A 27,411-nucleotide genomic window follows, 5' to 3' on the forward strand; every position below is an offset into this window, starting at 1 on the left:
CTACAAGGTGTGATTCCTTATCTTTCTGACCTCATCTCCTACTCTCTCCCCATCTCTATCTTCATTTTGACCACACTGGCTTTCTTGTGTTTTCTCAAAAACAGCAAGCACACTCCCACCTCAGGACCTTTGCACCTACTGTTTCCTCTGCCTAGAATGTCCTTGCCCCAGAAGAGCCACATGGCTCATTCCCTTGCCTTTTTCAGGCCATTCAGCTCTCAGCCCAGAGAGGCCTTCTCTGACCACACCCTATGTATTCCCTGTCCCCATCTCTGCATCATTTTTCTCCATAGCACTTCCTGCCATCTAACATACTATATATTTTTACTTATTTGTTTATTATATTTCCTTTGTTTTGTTTTTAATATTTTTATTGAGAAATCTTCACATACATGCAGTCCATGCATGGTGTACAATCAATGGCTTATAATATTGTCACATAGTTGTGTATTCATCATTGTGTTCATTTTTAGAATACTTGCATCATTCCAGAAAAAGAAATAAAAAGACTCATTGGGCTGGTTTGAAATTGTCATGTTACCCAGAAAAGTCATGTCATTTAATCCTCATTCAATATTACTGGATGGGATCTTATTTATTGTTCCATGGAGATGTGACCATCCAATTGTGGGTGGTAACTTTTGATTAGATGGTTTCCGTGAAGATGTGTCTCCACCGTGGAGTTGCTTTCTGGAGTCCTTTAAGAGAAAACCATTTTGGAAAAAAGCTTAGTGCCAACAGAGCCCACACAGCCAGAGATCTTTGGAGATGTATAAAGAAAACGACCCCGGGAAAGCTTTATGAAATGAGAAGAGAAAGCTAGCAGATGTTGCCATGTGCCTTTCCAGCTGACAGAGGGGTTCTGAACTCGCTGGCCTTTCGTGAATCAAGGTATCCTTCCCGGGATGCCTTAATTTGGACATTTTCATGGCCTTAGAACTGTAAACTTGCAACTTAACAAATTCCCCTTTTTAAAAGCCATTCCATTTCAGGTATATTGAATTCCAGCACCTTTTACAAATTGTAACACTATACATCCCATACCCCTTTACCCTTTTTCCCTCTCATTGACCACCAGTATTTCAATCTACCCAGTTTTTACCCTTTATCCCCCATATTAATTTATTTTATCCTTATTTTTTTACTCATTTGTCCATACCCTGAATAAAAGGAGCATCAGACACAAAGCCTTCACAATCACACAGTCACACTGCAAAAGCTATATTACACGATCATCTTCAAGAATCAAGGCTACTGGAACACAGTTCAACAGTTTCATGTTTATTTCTGCTTCTGCTAAAAGGTAGTAATCTCCTCGAAAAGAGGGATTTTCACCTGTTTTATCCACTGCTGTATCCCCAGTGCCTAGAAGAATGCCTGGCACATCCTAGGAACACAGTACCTCTCTGTAAGTAGAGGTGATGGAATGAGGGCCCTAAGGAAACAAACAGAAAGGGTTAAGATCTAGATGGGATCCTCTTTGCTTGGACAACAACAGAGATTCCTCTTTCCCTACTATCAGAACAGAAGTAAAAATGGGTGCAGATACGTTTGTAGGCAGAAATTTAAGAATTTTCCTCCTGATTTCCCTCTGTTTATTATTTACATTTCCCTCTATATTCTCTGGGAAATAGAAGACAAGGGGATCTTGAGAAGGACGGTGACAATAGGAATACCAGTCTTGGAAAACAGGAGAAGGCGCTAAGGGCACCCGGAAAGGTTGATGGTCCTGGAGAAGTTCAAAACCGGGATCTATCTAGTCGTGGGGTTTTCTTCACTAGTGTGAGGGTGTGGGGAACGGTTCCACACAAAGGAAGTTTAATCCCAGCTTTTCCTTGAAAGACCAACCAGAATCCCTTCCACTTGCACTTCTTGAGGACGTGCCTCCATTATGTCCTCAAGAGGTCACCACTAATCACTGGTCCCAAGGAAGTAAAATGAGCAAGGAGTGCCTTTAAGAGTAGAAAAAAGAGAAGAGCCTGAAAATTCGAACCGCCCTTAGCCGAGTGGAAAAGATTGTGAACATTAGACATCCCTAGAAAACTGAAAGTTGATAGGCCCCAGGGCTTAAATCCGGGCCTTCTCCGACGACCCCCTCCTCTTCTCCAATACCTTCCAGCTGTCTATTCCGGTCCACTTCTTTTCGTGCTCCTCCCCTTCAAACTCGCGCCCTTTTTCTCCACGTGTTGCTCTGTGTACATCGGTTGCCAGGGAAACCCTAACCAGGCGGGGCTCAATGACGCAACAATAGGAACAAGCCAATAGCCGTGACGCGGCTCAGTGACGCGCGATGGGGGGTGTGGCTTTGCCGGCCCGGGCGCAATGAGGCGGCTGCCCGCTGGGTGGCGCCGATTTCCCGGGGAGGTCCTCTCAGGGCCCCCGGCGGAGGTGGGGGAGAGGCGGGCAGGAGCCGAGGCCAGGGAGCCCTCTGCGTCAGCTGCTGGCCACTGCTCCGCTCCAGTACCAGCCGGGACTCACCCGCAGCTCCATGCTTGTACCCGGCTCCACTCGTCCATCCTCCGAGAAGAGGCAGGTACGTGCCACCTGTAGGAGATCGGGGAAGGGGAATGCAGAGGTCAGTGCCGGTTTGAGGCTCAGAAAGTGAGTGTCAACGACAGCCTTGGCACAGGGGGCACTAGAAATGTAGAGCGAGTGTCAGCGGCGCGGGGGAGCTCCAGCTATGGGTTCCAGTTGTGTGAAGGGGGCTGCCAACTACCAGCCCAGGGTGCCAGGAAGAGCCATCTGTGTGCTGTTCAGTGTGTAAGGAAATGCTGCTTCGGAGAGTCCCGGGCGCTGCACCCCGCATGGTATATGGCCTGAGAGTGAGGCGGGACGCCACAGCTCCCTTATTCCCTCTTACAAGTCCCCGGGGAGCTGTCTCTGGTCTGTTTGCCAAAGGACGAGAACCAGGCTGGGCGGCAATTAAGTAGCAGGGAAGATTTTCCCACCAATTTCAAACCAGAAAGAGACATCTTTGAAATGCCCACCAATCCCAAACCAGAATCAGGCATGCGATGCTCCAAAGCAAGAAACTTACACTTCACAGTGGAGGGAAGTCGGGTTAACCCATCCTGGCTCTCCCATGAGCCGTGGCAGCCTCCTGAATGGACCGCTGGTAGGATGGCGCCGCGGGGTAGATTAAACAGAGGCATGGCATGAGGGCCGCCTCCCAAGCTTTAGTCGGACCCAGAGAAGCTGAGGAAAGGAGAGCATGGCTGCATAAGGGCTGGGGCATCTCCCACTCCTTTGATGCTGTAGATCCATGCCAGCCTGGAGTCGGAATGAGGACTGGAATGAGGGCGTCTCTGAAATGCATCATCAGGACCTGGGGCTGAGTCAGGACCTCTGCTGAGACAGGGCGGAGGCACCAGCCCCAGGTACTTGCAGTCCTCAGGGAGAGCCATCAGAAACGTACCGGGCAGCTGACAAGTGCACACGCAGGCCTGAGAGGCTGAGGATCCTGCTGTCTCCTTTTGCGACCCTGCCCAGCCCAGCTCAGTGGTGTTGGAATCTTGCGCTCCTACAGGTAGAGTAGAACCACTCCAGGCTGGGGGCGTGGGGTTCTCCCGGCAGCCCAGGGGCAGCTGCATTTGCTCCATTTTTTTAGGCAAAGAGGGAAGCAGCCCAAATGCATTTGGCCCTTCTCTCCTTAGTAGACAGGACTTCCTGGGACTTTGACAAACTTCGTTTGCCCTCCCAAGTGGACCAGTTTAAAAAACCATGGGCTGTTTTCTGGCATTAGAACAGAGCTGTCCCCAGGGGTAGCCTAGAGGCCCTTTTTTCCCTAGGAAGGTTCACCTGGCATGGTGCTACTGCTAATACTACCACTAATTATAATAATAACAAGTAGTAGAATTCTATAAAATAATTATCATTTATGGAACCTTATTCTGTGCCATGACATTTATAAATAATTTATTTGATCATCACTACTCTGTCAGGGTTGTACTATTAGTAGTATTCCTGTTTTGCAGATTAAATAACTGAGGTTCAGCGAGCTTAAGTGGCTTGGCCATTGTCGCAGAGCCAAAAAGAGAAAGAACTGGAATTCAAGCCCAGGCCTAGAAGTCCATTACACTAAAAATACTGGACTGAAAACCTGAGAGCTGGCCCTGTCTCCCACTCACTGTGTGTCCTTCAGCAATTTGCTTTCCATCTCTGGGCCAATATCACTAGGCTACTCCTTCTCAAAATTAGAGTTGGGCTAGCACTAAGCCTGCTTCTTATTCTCTAATTCTGTTCCCAGCACTTCCAGAGAATCTTCGTTCTACATATTTTTGCCTCAAATTCCACCCCTACCTCTCTACCTTCTTTCCAGTTCTCTGTTTCCCCTTAAATCCCCTTCACTTCAAAGAACCCCTCTTCATGGAGCCCTAGTAGGATCTCCTGGCCTGGCACTGGCCCATCAGGGTAGCCGCTCCGCCTCTCAAGGATGGCCATGCCACTGCCCCTTTAATTCTCCCCGGGCTTGGAATGCAAGTGAGTTGCCGCTAGCCATCTCTGTGAGGTCAGATAAGATACTATATATATCGGAGTCTGTAACCTGAGCTGCGGATTACCCAGCCCCAAGTCAGACACCAGCTTCTAGTCTCTTCACTGACTTCCCTGCCCTGCTGGAGAAGGAGAAGCCCCCAGGTCCCATCCAGTGCCCCTGGACACAGGTTGGTAGCTACCCCTCTGGCACCTGAGCTTCACAGGACTGCCATCCAGAGGACAGACATCAAAGAGTTTGGGGGAACATGGGAGATGACGCCCTGCCAGGCCTGGGGGGTGCTGTGGTGAGTCCAAAGCTCTAGAGGCTGAGGACAGAGGAAAGTCGAAGCCCTAGCAGAGGAAGAGAGACTGGGACCCTCCCTGGGGTGGGGGCAAGGAGACACCAAGAGAGTGCCAGGCAGAAGTGGTTGGGAGAGAGAGTTTAAGGGTCCCAGTCCTGCCTGGAGGCCCATTTCTTTGCCTTTTCTTGGAAACACAGAGATGTCCACCTCCTCCCAACCCCAAATCAGGCGGCACCTTATAGAGAGAATGCCTGGGACCCACCCACTTCTCCTCCACCAGTTAGGATTCTTGCTCTAATCTCCAGTCTCTATCTCAAGCCTCCTCCTCTAGCCTTTGGGGGAACTGCTGGGAGCAAGAGAGACAGAGAGGGACCCAAATTCCCTTGGCTGACCCCCAGCCAAGGCAAGAGGCTTAGGCACTAAGCGGGTGGGTCACTGGGGGCCAGCCCCTGACAGGTAGAGCTGCTGGAGACAGGCCAAGGCTCATGGGTGCCTGAAAGGGCGAGCCAATATCCCCCACCCTACCCTCCATTATGCCCCCATCCTCCGCACCTGCTAGGACATCCCTCATCCCATCAGACTGGATGTGTCTGCAGGTGACGGGGCAGGGGAGCAGGGCAGCAGGGAAGGAGGGAAGGCAGGAAAGCCTCGATGGGGAAATACCAGGCCCCCTCTCTCTGGCCGCCCCACTCTGCGGGCTCAGTGCATCACCAGTGCCTGATTCCCATGTGATGAGCAAGTGGCTTTGGGAAGCTCTGAGGTCACCGTTGTGGAGGTTCCCAGGCACCTGGAGGGACTGGCTTGGGAATCCTCACTCACCTGTCCTGGGCCCCTGGGTAGGAGGGAAGGGACTTAACCCTGCTAGGGCCTGTCTCTGAGCTCCTCTTGGGACGCTCCACCCAGGCACTGGCAAGGTCACAGAAGCCAGCTTGCCTTTACCCCAGAAAGCCCAAGAAGGCATTGCTTTAGACAGAGCAGATCCAGGCAGAGGGCCATGAAAGTTGCTGGGATGTGGGGCGCCACCTGTCCTTTGCCCCCAGGGCCAGGAGTGCCTGGGATTCCTGGTGGGTAAGTTCCTCCCCCAGCTGGGTAGGTTGAGCCGCCCTTCACGTGAGCCACAGGAAATGACAGTGGCTGACGCAAGGGGGCTAGTTGGCTGCCTCAAGGGCATGGGGTTCATTTGAACCCCTGACTCATCTCACGTGGGCACCTGGGGGAGTGAGCCAGGCTGCGGTGAGTATAGGGGTTTGGAGGACGCATCACGACCAGGCTTTGGGCCAAGGGTCTTGGGCTATGGCTTAGATGCTGGTGCCAGGGGAGTAAAATGGAGGTCTCCTGGACCATCTCGTGGCAGGTCAGAATTGTTCTGCTGCTCAGGTTGCACCTGGTTTCGCTCTCCTGCGCCTGCAGTGGAAAATCCAGGCTGCTCCTGCAGGAGTCTGTAGGACCCTACTGCTACCCAGACAGTGGGTGCCTGGAGTCCGTGGTGGTCCCCACAGGTCCCCCCAGCCCAAGGAGGAGCCACAGATGTGTGAAGTAGGGGTCCTAGCAGGCAGGCCCCCTCCCCGCCCAGCCCTCGGGGTGGCTTTGGGCAATCCACATAAACTTCCTTGGAAACGTGTTGTTTCCACATCTGTAAACGGGTATATTAGCAGTACCTACTGCTTGGGGCTGTCATGAGAAGTCAGTGAATTAATATACACCATGTCCCCAAAGTCTCTGTGCCTAGGCTTTAACAATTCCAGAAATATAAATGCTAAAAGTGTCCCTGAAAAACTTCATTTGCCAGTGAATTTAAATTTTGTGTGTTTGTTTAATTTTGTGAATTTTTGAATATTGCGTGTTTCATTTCTATTTGATTTCAGTTTAATTTAAATGACTAAACCAGCAGATGATGTTGTTTGTAAGTCTGAGGCATTTACCCTTCAGAAATAATTAAAGCTTAGAACCGCACTCAGACTTCTGGGACACCCTGTTAGAGGAAGGGCTCTTAGGGTGGTACAGGCTCAAGGGGAAGGCTGAAGAAAAGGCAGAATGAGAAACTGCTGGTGAAGGCTCAGCACAAGGCCTGGCCCAGAGGTGCTGGCCAGGTGACAATGGCTTGGCTCCGATGTCACAGCAGGAAGCTGAGTCCTTGGTGCAGCCATGAATGCTGCACCTCCCCAGAGGGGAAACTAAGCAAAGCTATGGGGAGTGTCAGACAGAGAAGGGGAGATCTGAGGTGCCCCTGTGGAGATGGCACAGAGGAGGAGCTTGGCAGGTGGATTGCCTCCGCTGTCCACAGCGCTGGGCACTTGGGGAAGCGCTGCCTGGAGCCGCATGCCCATACTTGCCAGCTCCGGGTAAACAGTGAAAAGAGCTGGGCAGCAGGGGCCCCACATTGGCAGGGAGGGGGCCGGGGTGTCCCAGCCAATCAGCTCACCGCCCACTGCCCCATGAAAGGGCCATTCAGTTCGTCCCGTTCCTGTGGCAACGGGGAGACTCGCAGCCATGGGAGTGCCCGAGCTGTCCCAGGCTTGTGCAGCAAGGCTACGGCCGGGTCCCGCCCACTCACCCACCCGGGGTGCACTCTGCGGCCTCCAGAGACAGTGTGCCAGGTAATGCAAAGGGGTGCCAACCCAAGAGATTCCTCCACCTGGAAAGTGCTGGGACTTCTCTCAAGAGTGAATTTCCCCAGACCTGAGAGCTGTAAGTCAGATACAGAACGGAGGGGCAGCTTCCAGGGGGTGTTGACTCCCCAGTGCTCCTGTGGGGGAGTGTCAGTGGTCTGCCTGATTGGAGCCAAGAGGGGAGCAGGGATTTAGGAGCTTTCCTGGGATTCTATGGGTCAGAAGCTGTGGCTCCACTTCCCAGCCCCCAACCCTCCCTTGGCCTTGCTGGGGCTGTCTGTGCCTCTGCACTGTACCTTGTCTGGCCCAGCACTGTTGCAGTCATCAACAGGGCAGGAAGAGGTCACTGGCTTGGGGCACTGCCTGCAGACTACCAATTCCCTGAGAGCCTTAGTTGGGCAGGGGGGTGGGGGGAGGTAAAGAGGTGGGAGGAGTCGTGAGCTCATGCTTGTGGGGGGGGGGTTCTGGGGGACATGTATCTGATTGGCTGCCCAGTGCCCTGGAGCCCAGCTCCTGAGACCTGGATTCTCTCTGACTTTGAATTATTGATGGAGTTCTCCAAACAGATCAGACTGGTACTGTGGGCCCCACACCTTGGCTTCTGTCTGTCTGTGTCCCTGTCCTTCCTCAGCTTTCACTCTCTCCCTTCTCTGTGCCCTCAAAATCTAAACAAATGGTTAGAAAGCTTGTGGTTTCCATCTAACCCAGTGTGAGGTCTTCCCCCAGTTACCTATGGGGGAAGCGCTGAAGGTTGTGCTGGTGGGGGACTAGAGGGGGGCTAGCAAATGTCCGTTAAGTGTAGGGGGCCCCTGGGCCAATGGGAAAATGGTAGACAGTCACAGGGACCAGACCTTTCCGAGGCCAGCCCGGACTGAAAAGCGACACAGGTCCCTGGCAAGGTCAAGAAGTTCTGTTCTGGGCCTATATGGGTCGCTGCCACCTGCTGATGTCCCACCCCCGTATCCTCCCCCAAGCCGTGTGTGGACTGGGTCTCTAGAGTTCTCTGCCAAGCTGGGGCTTGGCACCAGCTTCCCTCTGCCCTGATGGGCTGGGTAGCTGGCAGCCTAGGGTGGGCTGTGGCTGCCCAAGTCAGCGTCTACTGAGTGGGGAGATGTCTGCCCGTTGCCCACTGACCTTGCCGGGGCCGGGGCTGGGGGTGGGGGTAAGCCTAGCATCTGGGTGTGGTCAGAGAGAGCCAGGCTGACATTATTACAGACGCACTGGGAGGAGCCGGGCCGCCTGGCAGGTGCCAGGGCAGAGGTAATAGCCGCTGTCGTTGTTGAGCGCTTTCTCATGTCATTTATTTCTGACAATAGCCCTGGGAAGGAGGCATCATAATGATTATTATGCTCATTTTACAGGTGAGGAAATTGAGGCCAGAAGAGATTAAATGATTAAAGCAAAACCCCCCACCTTTGGTCGGTTGCAGGGCTGAGTTAAAACCCCAGGGCCTGCATACACCGGTCTGGCCTTTTCTGATTGGGACCGAGTTCAAGGGCCCCTGGTGGCCTTCAGGGAAGGGGGCCTGGTCTTCCAGGAACCCTCCCCCATGCTTTTGCTCCTCTCTCCCAAGCACCTTCATAGATCAAGGCTGTACTTTTAGGGTGATAGAGGGATTCTGGGGGTCCTCAACTGAGCTAAAGTGTGATGGGGAAGGGTCAATCAAGGTAAAGTAAAAAGAGCCCAGGATTGGAACTCTGAAAGACCTGGATTCCAGTCCCAGCTCCACCCCTGTGTGACCTTGGGCAATTATGGTCAGGTTTCCCATCTGTACAGCAAAGCAGTTAAGATGGTTGATTTCTCAGGGCCTCCTAAACTCCACCTTCAGAGATCCTGCACTCCTTCACCCAACCCCACCCAGCCGCCAGGCTGTGGGTCCAGGCACACTGCCTGCAGGGCAGGATTTCACCTCTAGGGGGCCCCCTCTGCACAAGTCAAGCTTCTCCATGAGCAACTGGGGAGGAATGTCTGCTGGGCAAGCCCTAGGATGCCCCAGAGCCCTAACCCCGCTTAGAGCAGAAGGCTTAGCTCAGTGAGGGAGGTGGGTGCTGCCACATAAGCACCCCCACCACGGGACCAAGCAGCGGGTGATCCGTGTCCTAGGAAGGACTCCTGGGTGGAATTGGGGGACTGAGTTTAAGCCCCCTCTGTGCCACGTGCTCCCTCCCTCCCCCTCTCTGGGTTACATCCTCTTATGCGCCCCCTTGTCCTCACGAAGGATCTGACCAAATAATTCTAAGGTCTTTCTAGCTCAGAGGGCCGATGATTTCCCAAAGACCCCTGCTCTCCTCACTCGAGAAGTCAGAAGGGAGGACTCTAAGAGGGCATGCATCTTAACTCTTGAAATGTCTGGCGTTTCCCATCCAGGGGCTGAGGGTGGTGGTAGCCCCTCAGCCACTGGAGCTGAGATTTGGATTGGAATCCTGTGGGTGGCTTGGAAGGCTGCTGAGGTGGTGTGGGGGGCTGGAGGCTTGTGTGTGCGTGCGTGTGTGTGTGCATGCACACGCAGGCACATACCTGAGTTTTCAAGCAGTGAGGCAGCCGCCTGTGTGGTCTGTGGTTGAGCTCTAGGCTTCCGGCCCAGCTGGGGATGGAGAGCAGGTACAGCGGGAGTCGAACACCTGGTGGGGCCCTTTGACATCTGCTTTCCTTGTCTTTCAGCCCATGAGGCCCCCAGTCCCCACTGAGTGCCGCCCTGAAGGATGTCCCAGCTCTCCTCCACCCTGAAGCGCTACACAGAGTCGGCCCGCTACACAGATGCCCCTTATGCCAAATCAGGCTATGGCACCTACACCCCCTCCTCCTACGGGGCCAACCTGGCCGCCTCCTTTCTGGAGAAGGAGAAGCTCGGTTTCAAGCCGGGCCCCCCCCGCCAGTTTCCTCACCCGTCCCCGCACCTATGGCCCCTCCTCCATCCTGGACTATGACCGCGGCCGCCCCCTGCTGAGACCCGACCTCGGGGGTGGTAAGCGGGCGGACAGCCAGACCCGGGGCTCTGAGCGGCCTTCAGGGAGTGGACTCAGTGGGGGCAGTGGATTTCCTTATGGAGTGACCAGCAGCGCCCTCAGCTACCTGCCCATGAGTGCCCGCGACCAGTGCGCCACCCTTACCCAGAAGAAGTCCAACAGCCAGTCAGACCTGGCGCGGGATTTCTCCAGCCTCCGGACCTCCGAGAGCTACCGGATGGACCCAGGCAACCTGGGCCGGAGCCCCATGCTGGCCCGCACGCGCAAGGAGCTGTGCGCCCTGCAGGGGCTGTACCAGGCAGCCAGCCGCTCTGAGTACCTGGCCGACTACCTGGAGAACTATGGTCGCAAGGGCAGCGCGCCGCAGATGCCCACCCAGGCCCCTCCCCAACGAGTCCCTGAAGTCCTCAGCCCCACCTACCGACCCAATGGCCGCTACACTCTGTGGGAGAAGGGCAAGGGCCAGGTCCCTGGGCCCAGCCGCTCCAGCTCCCCAGGGCGAGACACCATGGTAAGTTTACCCCTTGGGGAGCCAGGCGATGGGCTGGGGAGGCAGCGCCTCACTGATGTAGCAGAGCGGGGGTGAGGGGAGGACTCCCACAACCCTACAGGATGGAAGTGAAGGAAATCATCTCAGGGCGGCTGGTGCCCTCATGGGTCAATGCCCAGGGCATTTCCCACTCTCCCTAGGAAACCCACTTAGAGCCTATGTACTCTAGGTGTGTTGGGGGAGTGGGGGGGGGTCCAGGAATATTCTTGGGAATACTCAACCCCCACTACCACCACTACCCCCTGCCACCATACACACTGCTCTTCTTACCCTCTCCTTTTCCACCCAACATGCCAGGGCCCCCTGCAGGCTCTGTCCTATCCTGGGCTAGATTCTGGGGCCCCAGACCACCAGTGCTCCCCATTCACATTGCATCTGTCCTCCCGCTGGGACTTTTACTTCCCATCCCCATCCCAGAGGACCTGGCTTATCATTTGGACATAAGGCGTCAGGGGAAAAGGAACTCTCTGATTGAGCCTGGCTGGCTCAGGACTAAGGTCTCTAGACAGCAGTTCTTGACTTATGCCTTCGGAGAAAATGGTAGAGAAATTTTTGTCCAGAACTTTAAGAATCCAATACCTGCCTGGGGCTGGAATAAGAGAAGAGATTCCACTGCAGCCTGACCTAGGACTAGCATGGCCACCCCCGTGCCTGCTCTTTTGGGGCACTCTGCCTTTTCTGTTAATTGTGAGTGCCATTAGGTGACAAGCTCCCAGAGCATAAGAAAGAAATCTTGTCTTATCTCTGGATCTCTCCACCATATGCCTGGCACAGCATGGAACTCGGAGACCTGCTAATGAAATGGACAGATGGACAGACGGACGGATGGATGGAGGCATGCATGGATATATGCATGGATGGACAGATGGACAAACAGGTGGACAGGTGGGAAAGCACATGGGCAGGAGGATTGGGTGTTGTGTCTCTTCCATTCCTTTGTGCACCCTTCCCCTACTCCTAGGGCATTTGCCTTTTGGGAACCACAGCTGTGCCACGACAGAAGTTGCTGTTCAGGGGGGCTGATCCAATGAGATGGCACAGAAGTTCAGGACTGAGGGGCAGGGTATGGGCTATAGACCTTAGAGCTTGTCATAAGTGTAAGTCTTGAGAGGACAGCTTTGATAATGTTACTTGGTGAGTCTTGGCCTTGCTGGGCCTTTTGTGCGGTGCCACGGTGCCACCCAGAATCCGCAGGCCCCGACAAGGCAGTGCGGGCTGCATTGGAGGATAGTGTGGAAGAGGAGTGGGCGAGTGAGTGTGCGTCATGACAGAGCTGGCACAGGAGGAAATGATGTGCTCTAAGAGGACCATGTGCTGGGTTCGGGGTGGAGGCTGCTTTGCTTTGCTGCATCTGTGGGACCATGAGAAGGTGGCTCTTGGCAGAGAGGCCTGGGTCCCGGAGGCCTCCCTCCCTTTGCTCAGAAGACAGAGATTCTTTATGGTGAGCAGTGTTCTCAAAGTGGGGTCTGCAGACTGCTTGGCTCAGAATCACTTCCAGGGCTTAACAATTCCCCCCACTTCTCCACTCTCATGCTCACTTCCTGCAGCTGACTGCATCTTGCTGGGGTAAGAACAGTCCTCCTCCAGGGTCCCGGACCGCTGCTTTCTAAAACAGAGGCCAGCTTCTTTGCAGCTCTCCATCTACCGTCTCATTCATTCATTTACAACTCACAACTAACTAGCAGTGTCACCCCAGATACTTCCTTAACGTGTGAGCCTGTTTCCTCCTCTGTAAAATGATAGTTGTCGTGAGGAATCAAAAGGTAATGTGTGTGAAAGTGCCTAGAATGCCATAGGTGCTCAGTAAATTCTGGTCCTCTTTGAACCCTCCCACTTTCTTTGGGAGGCAAGAGACCTGCGAGCCAAGGCCCTCACCCTCAGTGTGCTCACAATTAATTTGGGGAAGTTCTTAAGTAGTTGCCATAGGAGGCAGCGCTGGGTGTTTTGAAGTGCCATAGGTGGCAGGGAAGGGAGAGGTCATCTGAGACCAGGACAGGCTGTTTGTGAACTGGGGGAGGGACAGTTTGTCTCTTTAACCTTGGACACTTACCGTGTGAACTGTACTTCCTTGTCTATAAAAGGCAGCGATGGTGCCTTCCCTACCCACCTCACAGGGATGTTGAGAGGCTCAAAGCATATAATAGATACAGATGAATCTGAAACCAGTCAAACAGATTAAACTGAAGGAGGGGAAAGGTGATAGGAGAGGGGCATTTGGTGACTAGATTTGGGAGGGACCGCCCTGTGGTAGGAATGAAGCGTGTTATGCCATGGAGTCTGGCATAACTCTTCTGAGGTCCATTGGGCCGACTTAAAACTGCTCCTGACATTCATAAAGGGAAGTCAAAAGCAGGCCCCGACCAGGACTGGACTCAGTTCCCCCTCATTAGTAGCAAGGGCCAACCTGAACTTCAAATATCAGACTCCACTGAGCATTAGTAAAGAACCAGAGACGGTGATGGGGGGGGGGGGGGGTAAGTGCTGGACAAACCCCCACCTTGCTTGCAGAAGCACCAACAAAATGCCAGTCCATAGTGGGAGGCAGCTCAGCACCAGGATAATGAGAGCCTGCCTTGAGCCTCTGCCTCCAGCATAAAATGCAGATAAGAGAGGAGGGACATGATGGTCCTGAACGGGTGGGGGACAAAGCTTTCACTACCCCCGGTAAGGACTCCCAGCCAGCCCAGGTGGCTTGGCCCTGCAGAGAGCCAGGAGTACCCAACCCCATCATCTCACCCCCTCCGCCCTCCGCTCTTGTTCCCGGGCCTATGGAAGGACAAGCTGTTCTCACTGAGCCCTGCCAGGGCTGCGCTTTAACCCCTCCAATCCTTCCTAATCCTCCTCCGCTCCACCCCTCCAGCTGCTCCTTCCCCAGCCCTGGCACTTTGCCTGCAGGCCTCAGCCCTGCCCTGGCCTGCCCTGCCCAGGCCACCTTCTCCCCGCCCAAGAAGAGACAGAATTTGGCCCTGAGCCCTCCAGAACACAATCACCGGGCCGGCACCTGCTCCTAAGATGCAAAGCTAGGGACTGAGGCTCAGAATCTGGGCGGGCCTCTTTCCACCTCCCTCCCCTCGACTCTCCACTCCCCTGCCCTCTGCTCAAGGTACTGTTTCTAGGAGCAAAGGGTCTGGGAACCCGAAGTACCTGGATCCTAATTGCCACTGGGGCTGCTGACTCATCTCCCGAGGCCGTGGGTTCCAGCTGTTCAGTGACAGGGAGATTATATAAACTGAAAAGGTCATGTGATTTTTCTCTTGGCTGGAACTTTGGACTTGAAGGCTGTCCTGTAGAGACTGCAAGTTGAGGACAGCAAGGGCTACCCTAGAGCCCCTGGGTGAGAAGTGAGACTTTCCTTTCTTGTCCCTTACCTTCCCAAGCTTCTTGTTCAGCCACGTTGCAATGCATCACCCATGCTGGCTTTGTCCAGCTCGGCAGCCTGAGACCCGGGTTCCTGTCCTACCCCCCTGCCACTCCCGGGGCTCACTCAGACACCTGAGGGAATTGAACTTCCCGAGGTTTCAATCTGTGTTGACAGCATGGGAAGGTCACTCACAGGAGTCCTTTTGGCAGAGGGGTCCTGTGGCCAGCACCAGTACAAGCTGCTGAGAAAGAAAGGGCCGTGAGTTTGTGGTTTGTGGTTTAAGTCAGCTAGACACTGATGTCTCCATCCCTTGAAGATACCTGGCTGGCAGCCTTGGCACTGCAGTACCCAGGCTCGCCTTCTCAATCAGTGCCAGCATCATCTACCCTGCCGCCTCCCCCACCCCTACCCCCCAACACACACCTCCTTTGAGGATGTCTTCATGAGTTAATGGTGCTGGGGTGGGGCTCAGCAATGCAGAAGTTAATCTAAGCCTGAAAGAATGTTCCTTGCCCCTGGGGGAGCCGCTCCACTGACCACTGGCTTCAGAAATGAACATAATGTTCAGAGCCCAGAGTGGCACACGTGGCCCCAAGCACCTCAATGGATGCATAAAGCTCGTACCCCAGGCAGAAGTAAAGCATAAGCACTAGAGGGGAGTGGGGAGGCCTCCAGAATCCAGCTGGTTCAGACCAGACTGCCTGGCACACAAAGTGGGGCAGAGCTAAGGCAGGGAGGCAGAGCTGCCTCCAGCCTCCCTCCACGAGGCACACCTGCGGGCTGAAAACCAGGGCTCCGCAGGCCCAACCCCTAACTCTGAGCCCCTACATTTTCATCCCAGATTCCTACAGTCTATCAGTCAATCAGTCCACTGGTCTGTCTTTGCAGTGGTAGCAGCAAGCATGTGCTGGGAACCCCAACCCTGCACCAAGCAGCCACTAAGATCTGAGCAAAGCGGGATCCTCCCAAGCCTGCCCTCGCAGAGGTAACCCTGACTTTACTTTATTTACACTCCTTCTCATGCCAGGGAGGATGTGAGGTGAAGACAATGACTTCCCCCTGGGGGTGTGGGGGGGGAGGGGTAGGCAAGCCAAACCCGGGCTCATGAATCAATCAACCCAGCTCAGCTCAGCTCAGTATGAGGCCCAGAATCACTGAGCCAGAGCCAGCTTCAGATCCCAGAAGAAAGAAATGGTGGTGGGGAGAAAGGGTCTCACCGGGGCTTGGTTAAGTTGAGCCATGCCCTGCAAGCGGCCTGCAGTAGTTAGACCTGCTGGGTGAAAGTGTTCCCAAGCACAAGCTAACCCCACCTGGAACCTCCTTGTTCCCTGACAGTCGCCCTAGTCTTCTGTATCCCAGGGAAGGGGGGAGAGAGTGCTGGCAGAATGCCACATGTCCTGGAGTGGCCAGATCGCTGGTTATAAGTCAGGGGAACAACCAGCCAAAGCCACAGAGCAGGTGAGCACCTTCCAGCAATGTTCCCCCCAGCATGTTTGTTCAACAAGCAAAACCAGACACACCCACTGCTTCCGAGATTCCCAGCACAGCCTGGTCGGCCCTCGTTCTCAATGCCATTTATTCAGCACCCACTAGGAGGACCCGCAAAGCCTAACCTCAGGAGATTTTCTGTATAATGGTACAATCCAAACGAGCCCTGTGCCATCCAAGGATTTTTTCAAAAGTCTTAGAAACACTTGTAAAATAAAAATAAACACATTAAGATAAATAAATACAGTGTAAACTGACTGCTGATAGTCTGAGGGAATGCAGTGTTGGGGTGTTCAGAGGTGGGTGGGGTTAATTAGGGAAGGCTTTGTGCAAAAGCACAACGTACAAGGAGGTAATTGGCAGAGAACAGGAAGGGCATTCCAGAATTTCCTAATCGTTGTTAAAAGCGTGGGTTTTGCTGCAAGACAGGTCTGGGTTCAAAGCCCCACAGTCATTTATAAGCTTTGCAGTCTTCTTGGCTTTAGCACGTCGTCATTGGACCTTTCTGGACTTAAGATTCTTTGTCTGTAATGGTTATGCGTCATTGTATTATTATGGAAATAAACTGGGATTATATATATATGTATATACATATGTAAAGCACTTATCCCAGTGCCTGGCATTTAGTAATTACTTAACCAGTGGCAATTTTGTTTTTAAGTAAGAGAAAGCAAGTGCTGAAGCAGAGGCTGAGAGCAGCAGGTTGGTCTTGGTCGGTGGCAGGGGTTGGTGAGAAGGGAAGGAGGCTGGGACCGAGTTCCCTGGAGCTTTGGACAGGATGCGCGAGGCAGGTGCCCTCCTCATTTTAGGGCACAAGAGTGAGGTGGTCAAAACGACACAGAAGGGCAAGCACTGCTGCAGACTTGAAGACGTCTGGCGGGAAAGAGGGAAACCTGGAGAAAGCCAGAGGGCGGGTTTGGTTATAGTCTGGGCAGGAATGCCGACCGTGGTGGAGGCCGCCTGACATTCGCGTCCTCACTTATCGCTAAGCCCGCTACGCCGCGATTCCCGCCGCCCCCCCACCCCGCCCCCCTGCTCCCACCCACCCACCTACCCGGGCAAACTGCCCTGTCCCCTCGCTCTCCTCAGCGCGGTTGCTGCCTTGTGGGTGGCCCCGGGAGCAGCCCAGACATGTGTCCCATATTCCTTCCCCATGTGGCTGTGTCGTGTGTGCAGTGTGCCTGTGCATGTGGGGCTGAGCTCGCCGAGGGGAACAGAAGGAGCCCGCGGATGAGTAACAGCACACGCTGCTGCCTCTCTGAGTATTTTTAAATGCTAAAAATACTGGCTAAAAATAGCCAGCCAGCTCCAAACAAGATACTTTCTCTAGGCAGATTCCTGTGCAGCCCTGATAGGAGAGAGGGGTGGAGCATCAGAAATAAAACTCGAAGACCCCTGGTCCACAGGTATCGCTGCCTTTAGGGTCAGAGTATGTGTTCATACACACACACACACACACACACACACACACACACACCCCACGGCTGCTAAGCACCTATTTCCGCACTGTTCTGCTACCTTTCTCCCCATCTCCCCAAAACAAGTCAAAATTGAGATTCTGTGAGAGATGGAGTTTGGCAATTGGTTAGAAAAGGCCAGAAATGTTCTGTACTGGGGCCAAAAAGGATGGGTGACTACTGTACCTTATAGGAGCATAGTCTATTTAAATAAAGGGGAGCTCAAGTAATAGGGCCAAACAAGCCTGGGGGAGGGTGGGGAGCTTAGTTCTGAACCCCCATAAATGGATCCTTCCTCACCTGGGCACCTCGGCGCCCGCGGACTGCGTGGAAGCTGGGCTTCAGGAGGGTCTGAGCGCCCCCCGCCCCCATTCTATACAAAAGTTTGTGTGTGCGGACGTGCATTTTTCCTTGAAGAGGGTAGAGCGCCTTCGTCGGGTTTTCAAAATGGTCTGAAGCCCGCCCCCCCCCAAAAGTTAAGAACTGCATCTTGCCCTATTGACGCCTGTTCTTGGGGATGCGTCCTCTGCGGCCCCCAACGACGATTTCTCCCGAGGCCGGTCTCAGCGTCCGCGCTCGCGTCCAGATCCCCCAGCCCTGCAGCTCTTCGCGGTGGGCTGGCCTGGCCTGGCTCGGCGGGATCCGAGGACTGAGGGGTCCCGGGCCCTGCTTAACTCCTCAGCGTGCGGGCGCCGGGGGCGGGGCTGAAACCCTGGCCCCGCCCCCGCGTGACGTCACGGGCCCCGAAGCGCCCGCGGGGCCGCCAGTCCGCCGGAGCCGGAGAGCCGGAGCCCGGGCGGTTGGCGGCGCGCGGCGGGGAGGTTGAGGCGAGTGGGTTTCGCGAGCCCCGGAGGAGCGCACGCTCGGGTCCCGGCGAAGCAGTTACAGCCGAGCACCGCGGACTGGGTGCTGTGGCGGTCTCGCCGGCCTCGGCGTCCCGGCAGGGTGGACCCGCGCGGGTCCCCCCCACCCCCCGCGCCCCTTTAGCCGACGTTAGGCGTGGGGCCGAGCCCGCCGCCCAGCATGCGCACCTCGTACACCGTCACCCTGCCCGAGGAGCCCCCCGCCGCCCCCTTTCCCGCCCTCGCCAAGGAGCTGCGGCCGCGCTCCCCCCTCTCCCCGTCCCTGCTACTTTCCACCTTCGTGGGGCTCCTGCTCAACAAAGCCAAGGTACGCGGGCCCTTGACCGGGAGCCCCTCGCCGAGGGCCTGGGGACTCGTCGCCCTCCCCGGACGTTCCCCGCCCCCACCCGCCGCGCGCCCCTAGCACCTGGGCCAGGGGACGGATTCTTCCCAGCCCCCACCCCTCCTTTCCCAGGGTCTCCCGGCAAGGAATGCCCCCTCCCCAGGTGATCCCACGCTTACTCGCGGCCCCCTCCCCATGTTGAAGGCCCATGCCCTGAATCCCCGGGAGAACGCCCCCCCGCCAGGTGGCTCTTGGGCTCTTCATTCCTGGCACCTCAGGACAGGTGCGGGAAAGTGTAACCTTGACCAGGTCTTGGTGTTTGAGGGGACGGGTAGTTTGCTGGGCCCCGCGGCTGTGACTCCTCCAGGGACAAAGCTCAGCCAGAAGGGTGGTCAGATAAGGGCCCCTGGGGGTCAATCAAGGCGTCCTTTGACCCTGTGAAGGGCAGAGTTGTTGCAGAGAGGTGAAAGAGAGCAACTTCCATTGTCCTTCCTCCCCTCTCCATTTCTGCTAATGAAGTGGCCACCCCCAGTAATGCTGGGGCACAAGACTGGGCACTGCCCCCTTGGGAAAGAGAGAAGGGGCCAGAGTTTGACAGGTCTTATATAACAGGCAGCAGCTCCCCTGTTGGCAGTGCATGCACTGCCCGGTGCCAGGGCCACACGGGCTCCTGGGCCACAACCAGGACTCATGGCTGACCCTCATGGCACAGGTGAAGTAAGCACGAAAGCCCTTTTCCAGATTTGTGAAGACACAAATCTCAGCCTTTCCTATGTCCTCAGGTGCTGCTGGCATTAACCCAGAAAGGGCCCTTCCTTCGCCGAAAGGCGAGTACTGTCCATTTATTGTCAGGGTGTAGTCATGATTGCTTGCTCCAAAGTCACAACTAGGTTTACTGTTGGTAAATTTTAAGGGCATCCCTACTCACAAATTTCTCAACTCTTTCTACCTGAACTCCGACAGGAGAGGCGGGCTGTGCAGGGTCTCTCTCCAGCCACTCCCTTTGAGCCCCGAGGTAAAACTGTTTTCTCCATTATAAAAAAAGGTCATTTCTGGGACGTTTTGTTCCTCTCTGGAACGGAAAGTGCTGACTTTCCCTGGAGCTCCTGATTTCCTATTCATGGCAGAAGAGTATCTGGGCGCAGAATAGCCCTCTCCCCCCACCCCCAATTCTGCCCCCCCCCTCCTGCTACCTAACTGCTTTCTAAACAGAGGCTTAAAAATTGGCAAGTAGGTTTGAGGTTAGGAAATTTTAGCCAAAGGCATGACCACCCACCCACCCTAAACAAGAAACTAAAAGCCTTAAAGGAGCCACCCCATCTCCCCACCCCCAGGCTGATGGAAGGTTCGATCCTCAAATATAGTAACTGTGGGTGAGAACACATTCTTCTCGAACCCTTACTCTGGAACGTTAGCGCCTTTTTAGAGCACCAGGGAACACGTCAATAGAGAAGTGACTTCCGTGTCCCATGTTCCCACTGTCATTAGGGCCCACCGTGGTGGCCATTGACATGTCCTAGTGCAAGAACGCTTTCCTCCCAACGCCTGCTTAGACAGATGTGTGAGGCACAGGGGGGGCTAAGAATTAATAAAGCGCTGCCAAAAATAGATCTTGGAATATGGATGGGTTTGAGGTTTAGTTCCAAATGGGCAGTGTGGAGACATCTGTTTTGTGGAGCCCTGCGTGTATGTGTGTAGGGGCAGGGGGGTGTCATTTGCCAGCTCTACCTGAAAATGCTGATAAGGTCTTTGGCCCAGGGATTCTTTCTGTTGTGGCCCTCTTACTGGAGCATCAGGGTTTAGCCTTTCAGAAAGGTAAGACTCAAATTTTGTGCTTGGGGCCATATATTACTAGCCCTGCAGACATCTTCAAGGATGCTTGTACCCAGCCTGCGGCCAATAGGCTTTTCTCTCCAGCTGCAGTTTTCAACAGGACTCCTTTCTGGGTACGTTATCCTTTCACACCTGCTACCTGGTAACTGGCAAGGAGAGAGATCCTCTTCCTTGAGGGATCAGCAAGGCAGTTCTGGAGAAAAGCCCCCTCTGCATCCTGCTCCTCCCGCCCTCCTTGAGCTGACAGCCTCACGGGCTTTGAGCTGCTGTCAGCACACGCCATGAATAATTTTAGCTCAGTTATTTCAGGCTCCTGTTCTGATCAGAGTTGAGCTGGCCCCACGCATGCCCCAGCCAGTGTTGCTCGAGTTGCCTGCGCCTGGGTTCCCTCCCTGAGAGGAGGTGGCAGGCTCATCTGCAGCCTGCTTCCTTAACCCTTTGAGTCCTCAGGTTTTCAGACTCCTTTGAGGTATGCGCAGGTTTAGTCAAGAGACTTTGACAAAGAGTGCCCAGAGTGCTCGGCTTTGTACCTATTCTCTCCTGAGCCCCCTCACCAGCCTCTAGAGTTAGGGACAAGGGCAAGGGTGGCGTTGTCAACCAGGCACTTACCTCTGCTTGGCCGCAGTCTGCCATCATGAGGATTCTCAGCCAGTGGCCAGTCAGGATGTTGAAATGTGAGCCAGGCTGGGAGGATTCTCCCACCTTGCGTCAGCCCTCAGGAGGTGAGCTCAGACAGGAGGAATTCCACCTGTCTCTGGCAGTTTGGCAGACCTGAGTTTTTCCCAGTTGTAGGTCTGAATTCAGTTATGTGCTGTTATTTAACTTTTCAAGGCCTTCTTGGAGTATATTTTATGACAGATTCTTCATATATTGGACATCTAGGGGAACAAAATATTGGTCATTTGAGATGGTGCCTGTATTTGGGCCTTGAAATTTCCTTTAGCCAGGAGGCAAATATGTACCCAAACATAGGAATTCCTCGTCTCTAGTTCTAATCTGCAGTCTCCTCTGTGGCAGACATTGAAGGATAATGTAAAGATGGGGGGAAACATTTAGCCAATAAAAGAAAACAAAGCCCAGAAGAATATTTTTGTTGAGTGTTGGAAATAGCAGGCATTCCTCAATCCTGTTTTTCTCCAGGGTTGACAAGAATAATACGTGCCTGATGCTTCTGGCTCCAGTGGGCAGAGTTTGCGGGAGAGAGCCTAGCACAGGTCTGCCTCTTTGTCTTCAGCCTTCAAGGCCATGTGTTCTTTGCTTACAGAATTCTAAGAGCGCCCAGGGTCTGGCTGGTCTTCGAAACCTTGGGAACACGGTGAGTTCTTCCCAGTCTGCTTCTTTCCTGGAGACATCCCCTCCAGTCCTCATGGGACAATCTACCCAGCATCCCCTCCCATTCCAGCGGATTCCCTGGACTCTAGGCTAGTTGGTCCCTGTCCTTCCTGGCTGCTGTTAGAACTCCTGGGCTCTGCCTCAGCCCCGCCCCTAGAGGGAGTTGCCCTTTTTACTGTCAGCTTAGCTGCTTTCCTGGATCCTTCTCCTCAGGGACACCCATCACACCCATCACTTCTGTCCAACTCATCCACACCCTTTTGCACACCTCTATAGTAAACAATTACGTCACATGTACCAGTAGGGGAATTTGCCTCACTTCACTCCTTCCTCTTATGAAAAGAAGAACTTGAGGCTGGGGAAGTATTCATTTCTGAGGTGGGGAACCAGAGAGGCTTTGATACTGAGGGATCAGAAGCAGCAGACAGGGGTCTGGTCTCCCCGCTCATTGTCTGGACTGTCTCCTGCAGTGCTTCATGAACTCGGTTCTGCAGTGCCTGAGCAACACGCGGGAGCTGAGAGATTACTGCCTGCAGAGGCTCTATGTGCGGGACCTCAGCCACAGCAGCAGCACCCACACAGCCCTCATGGAAGGTGGGCAGCTCGTCCCTGCATGTGCTCCTGCTCCCCCGCCGACCCTCTCTCCACTCCACTCTTGCTATACCAGTCATGGTCTTTCATAAGCACCTCTCCTGTTTTTATTTCTGTGGCTACCTTTTGTTGGGATTCTAGTTTGAGAGTCTTCCATCCTTCCCCCTCCTCCCAATAGAGTTTGCAAAATTAATCCAGACCATATGGACTTCATCCCCCAATGATGTGGTGAGCCCATCTGAGTTCAAGACCCAGATCCAGAGATATGCACCGCGCTTCGTGGGCTATAAGTAAGGGCCTGGCTGATATGTCCTCCCCCAGGTGGGTGGCAGCAGCACCAGGTTCTTGGGACAGGAGGCACTGCTCACTCTGATCTCTCTGGGTTTAGTCAGCAGGACGCTCAGGAGTTCCTTCGCTTTCTCCTCGACGGGCTCCACAATGAGGTGAACCGAGTCACAGTGCGGCCCAAGTCCCACTCTGAGAACCTTGATCATCTTCCGTAAGTAAGAGGAGTGGGGGGGGGGGGGTGTGGGAAACTTTTGTGAAGTTGCTTTTTTTTTTTTCAACCTGCCTCTTTGGGGGGGTCATGATTTGGAGAGAATAAAATCATCTTTGGAATGTTAAAGATCTAGATTGATAAGATCCTTAAACTTTGCCTGTTTTAAGCTGTGACCTAGTTGTCTTCCTCTCTCTGGTTTCCAGCGATGATGAGAAAGGGCGACAAATGTGGAGGAAATATCTAGAACGTGAAGACAGTCGGATTGGGGGTAAGCACGTGGATGGGGCCTTTGGGAAGGCCTTCCTCACTGTCACCTGCTTTTGCCTGAGCAGAGCATGAAAAGGCCTAGGAACCTTCCTGGGGGACTGAGTTTCTGCCCAGTGTCCTGCAGCCTGAGGGAGGAGCAGTGAGAGAGACCCTGTGGAAGACCAAGGGCCCCTCCCTGTGGGTCAGCTTCTCGTGTCCATCTCTTCCCCAGATCTCTTCGTTGGGCAGCTGAAGAGCTCCCTGACTTGTACGGATTGTGGTTACTGTTCCACAGTCTTTGATCCCTTCTGGGACCTCTCCCTGCCCATTGCTAAGGTATGCACCCCTGGGGCCCCACTTTCAAGATGCCCACTTTTACCCTTTCCTGTTGTTGACCTCTGACCTTTACTCCTTTTCTCCTCCAGCGAGGTTATCCTGAAGTGACATTAATGGACTGCATGAGGCTCTTCACCAAAGAGGATGTGCTTGATGGAGATGAAAAGCCGGTAAGTGGCTCCTAAGTGGCTCCTGCATGAGAGAAAGGGGCCTCTCTGAGGGACTCTGCATTTGGGCCTGTCGACTTCTCCCTCAAACAGGCCTGTTCTAGCTCTTGTTTGTCTTCCAGACGTGCTGCCGCTGCCGAGCCAGAAAACGATGTATAAAGAAGTTCTCCATCCAGAGGTTCCCAAAGATCTTGGTGCTCCGTATCCTTAAGACAGCAGGGCAGGGCCCTTGACTTAGAGGGTGACTGATGACAAGGGGCCGCAAGGTGAGGGTGAATGGAGCAGGGGAAATGAAATGTGACCGGCTCTCCTGCTGGTGGTGGTTTACTGCTTCCTTAGAAGCACTGTTGCGTGCAGGGCTCTCACCTCCTTTAGTTTGACCCTGTTCTTGCTACCTGTCTGTCCTTGACTCGCGCCACTACCAGATCTGAAGCGGTTCTCAGAATCCAGGATACGAACCAGCAAGCTCACAACATTTGTGAATTTCCCACTAAGAGACCTGGACTTGAGAGAATTTGCCTCAGAAAACACCAGTGAGTACCTCACAGCAGGGAGGGAAGAAGCCGGGCCATGGTGTAAGACACAGGTGAAGGCAGAGAGGTGGAGGGAGGCTGCTAAAGAGTTCTGAAAAGATTGGGAGCAGAGGGGCGAGGAGTGCCTCAGGGGCTAGAACCCGACATCTCCTCCTCAGACCACGCTGTTTACAACCTGTATGCTGTGTCCAATCACTCCGGAACTACCATGGGCGGCCACTACACGGCCTACTGCCGGAGCCCCGTGACAGGCGAATGGCACACTTTCAACGACTCCAGGTGAGCACCAGGGTTCGGGTAGGGCACCCGGCTGCCCACCCCCTGTACCTCACCCATCCACGTGGCTGCCCCCACCTTGACTGGACAGAAAAGGTCAGAGCCAAAAGGCTGGCTAGGGCAGTGCAGCTTTGGTGCAGTGGCAGGATTATTGCCTGCCATGCCAGAGACCTGGGTTTGATTCCCTGAGCCTGCCCGTGCAAGAAACAAGCTGGCTGACAGGTCCAAGCCTGCTGCCCATTCCATGAATCTCTAAAAGACAACCAAAGAGGTTGGCTGGAGGTGTTGGGCAGAGAGGCTGCAGGCCGGAGCCCGCCAGCCTCCTCAGCCCTTGGCTTTGGGCCCCAGGCCTCCCTGGCCAGGCTGTGACCCCTGGCCCCTCTCTCCACAGCGTGTCACCCATGTCCTCCAGCCAAGTGCGCACCAGCGACGCCTACTTGCTCTTCTATGAGTTGGCCAGCCCACCCTCCCGTATGTAGCAGCAAGCAGCTACAGCCCTTCCTCCCTTCCCCGTGGTGGCCCTGCACCCTGAGTTTTTTAAAAAGACAAAACCAACCTGACAAATGAGAGAGAAATAAACTAAAATAAAGCTGCCAAGGAGGAGTTGATGCAGTGTGGTCAGGGGCTGGAGCAAGGAGCCAGGTGCTTCCCAGCCGTGGCCTGGCGGGGAAGACGGACAGGACACGGAGACCAGAGTCAGCACAGCGCTCCTTCGGCTTCTCTTGTTTTCATTTTTAAAGCTTGTGGTTTCTTTCCTGTGTGTAATAAACAACAAACAGCCGTCAGTGGGGAGAAGAGCCTCTCTCCCGCGCGTCTCCGGCCCCTGCACCTTCTGCGAAGACAGCGCCCTCTGGAGCCCGGCGGGAGGATCGCTGCCCAGAGAGCGGCTCCCCAGAGCCGCGCCCACCCGCACCTGCGCCCGCCCGCTGGTCCAGAGGCGAGAAAAACACAAAAGCCAAGAGCCCTCGTAACGCTGCTAACTCCAGGGCGACAGACCAGGGGACATCTTTGAAACAAGCTGTTTTTTTGGTTTTTAAAAGCCCACCTTTTTTTTTTTTTTTTTTTTTTTTTTTTTTTACTATTACCATAACTAAAGTTTTCAGACTGGAGGTGCTCTCCTTCACACCTCTTCACAGCTGGGACGTTGTGCTGGTCGTTTTTTGTTTGTTTTTGTTTTTTTTTTAAATCCAAGTGCAACTTTTCTAATGCTAGCCCCCAGTGGTGCTGGGTGGGCGTGGCCAGGCCCCGGGCACAGCCACAGTAGACCTGGGATCTAACAAGATTTTTTTTTTTTAGTGTTTTGGATAGAATCTAGTTGCCTCCAAGAATTGTGCCTTATAGTGTTTGGGGACCAGGGGGTAACCGCCCCTCCCTGAAATATCCCTCAGCCGCTTCCCTTTTTCCCAGTGCCATGTACAAACCTGCTGCGGGAAATGGGGGTCATCCCCTTCGCCCCGCCTAGCCTGGGTTACATTGCAGTGAGGTGAAGAGGAAGACGGGTGAAAGGAGATTTCTTATGGTAGTGCATCAACTTTTTCCTGCCACTTCCTCTCACCCACCCCTGGTCTACTCCTCAGCTGTTTGAAGGATAGCACAAGCCCCCTATCCCTAGAGCTTCTCTCCCCTTTAATTTATTCCCTCTTGACATCCTGCTGCCTCCCCTGACCCCTGCCTTCTCAGAGCATCCTAGACATAGGCCCTTTGGACCGAGTTTCTCAGGGACGCCCTGCTGCCCCGCAGCTCCTCCCGGCAGCTGTCTTCAGGCCCAGCCTGGGAGTTGGAGCCTGGGGTGTTTTGAGACATCTTGCCCAGTCATATGCTTCTTTCTTATGGGCTTGATTTTGCCCTAAATAGTTGGACAAAACTCTGCTGTTCCAGAGAGTAAAGCTGTTTAGCACCAAGGCGTGGAGCCCCATGCGTCTGCACACCCATCTGGGTCTGGCCTCTGCCACTTGGAGCCGGGAGCATCCCAGTGCTCCCAGGAGGAGGCATCAGAGAAAAGCATCCCAGGTTTAAGTAGCCTGACACCTTCTCCAGGGGAGATCTGTGAACCTGAGCCGAAGGGCTGGTGTACACTTGTTTACTGTGTAAGCAAGAGTAGAAGAATGTTTGATGGACAGTGGAATCTTGTACAGAATAAATAATAGCTTTGAGAAATAAGTTGATAAGTGATGGAATCTTTATTTTTGAGGGATTTGAACCATCCTAGTATATTAATGGCCAAATATTTTACTCTTTCAACCAGATTGTAAATTCCAAGTTCCAGGAAAGATTAATTGCCCACTTTCTAGTTTAAAATGTTCAGTTTTACAAAAATAAGCTAACCTTATACATTTTCAAACACTGTATTCATTTAGATTCACCAACTGTTAAAATTTCGCCACTTTTTTGTTTTGTTTTTGTTGGGGTTTGTGTGTGTGTGGAAACATTTAGGGGCAAGGTGTCATGTTCCACTTCTAAATACTTCACACATCTGCTGCGAATAAGAACCTTCTCCTCCATAACCTCAATAGCTTCTTCACACCTAAGAAAGCTAGTATACGTAAAACACATTTCTTTAAATGAACTGTCAACTGCTGAGACAGATATTCTCTTGGTTCATCATTGAAACTTTCAGGTGCCCTTCCAGACCTACAGTGAGCTAAAACAGGTCTCTTTAGCAGAAGCTGGCGACAGTAAAACTTGCTCTTATAGCCAAGTGGCTCCGCCTGGATGTGGAGTGATGGGGACTCGGCCCTTGATAGATTAAATGAAAGATTCTGAGTTAATACCCACGGACACCTACAAACCCTTCCGGACTTGAGGCAGATTTAACTCCTTAAAGAGATTGCTTCCTTTGACTTTTAATTCTTAGTACCATTCAGCTTTCCACTTCAGCTGATCTTAGAACTTGGAGAAGTGAAGTCTTCATAAGCTGATCTGAGTGTTTTGTAAGGATTCTCACTAACTGCCTTCACTTCTCCAGACACTGAAGAATTAAGAAGGCCCATCTATTCTGTACTTGCTGAGACAAAAGCAGCTGCTCTCAAACCCACCTCATGGCGAGGCAACAGTGGGGGTGTTTTTCGGGGCATTTCCCAGGGACATAGACATTGAAAACTACAGTGGCCAAAATCTGGAACCTCTTTTCTCACTGGGGGACTCAGGAAGTTCCCGGGCCTGTCCTGGAGTAACCCAACCCCTCAGGTTCAGACTTAAAATGCTGAG

The 27,411-nt window shown here is 53.6% G+C and overlaps 1 protein-coding gene and 1 long non-coding RNA gene across 6 annotated transcripts; one reads left to right on the top strand and one right to left on the bottom strand.

The window, feature by feature from the left end:
* Positions 1 to 361: 361 nt before the first annotated feature.
* Positions 362 to 17,914, bottom strand: LOC143644116 (uncharacterized). 5 transcript variants are annotated; one of them, XR_013156521.1, is made up of 6 exons: positions 17,507 to 17,914; positions 14,045 to 14,499; positions 12,951 to 13,056; positions 3,038 to 3,520; positions 2,113 to 2,544; positions 362 to 1,435 (listed from the first exon to the last, which is right to left on the bottom strand). It is a non-coding gene; the product is annotated as an uncharacterized LOC143644116 (long non-coding RNA). The 5 variants fall into 5 exon arrangements; XR_013156523.1 differs by lacking the exon at positions 12,951 to 13,056 and having other exon boundaries at positions 17,701 to 17,914; XR_013156520.1 differs by lacking the exon at positions 12,951 to 13,056.
* Positions 2,421 to 26,364, top strand: USP2 (ubiquitin specific peptidase 2). Its single transcript, XM_077112663.1, is given in 15 exon segments — positions 2,421 to 2,533; positions 3,259 to 3,526; positions 10,046 to 10,248; positions 10,250 to 10,861; positions 21,489 to 21,539; positions 22,027 to 22,150; positions 22,326 to 22,437; positions 22,536 to 22,646; positions 22,850 to 22,914; positions 23,125 to 23,228; positions 23,318 to 23,398; positions 23,518 to 23,596; positions 23,821 to 23,928; positions 24,087 to 24,207; positions 24,596 to 26,364. Coding segments are annotated over 13 exon segments (1,818 nt in total). The 5' UTR covers positions 2,421 to 2,533; positions 3,259 to 3,526; positions 10,046 to 10,086; the 3' UTR covers positions 24,684 to 26,364.
* The last annotated feature ends 1,047 nt before the right edge of the window (positions 26,365 to 27,411 follow it).

Source organism: Tamandua tetradactyla, chromosome 8, assembly GCF_023851605.1.
Source record: "Tamandua tetradactyla isolate mTamTet1 chromosome 8, mTamTet1.pri, whole genome shotgun sequence".
In the NCBI taxonomy this organism is placed as follows: Eukaryota; Metazoa; Chordata; class Mammalia; order Pilosa; family Myrmecophagidae; genus Tamandua; species Tamandua tetradactyla.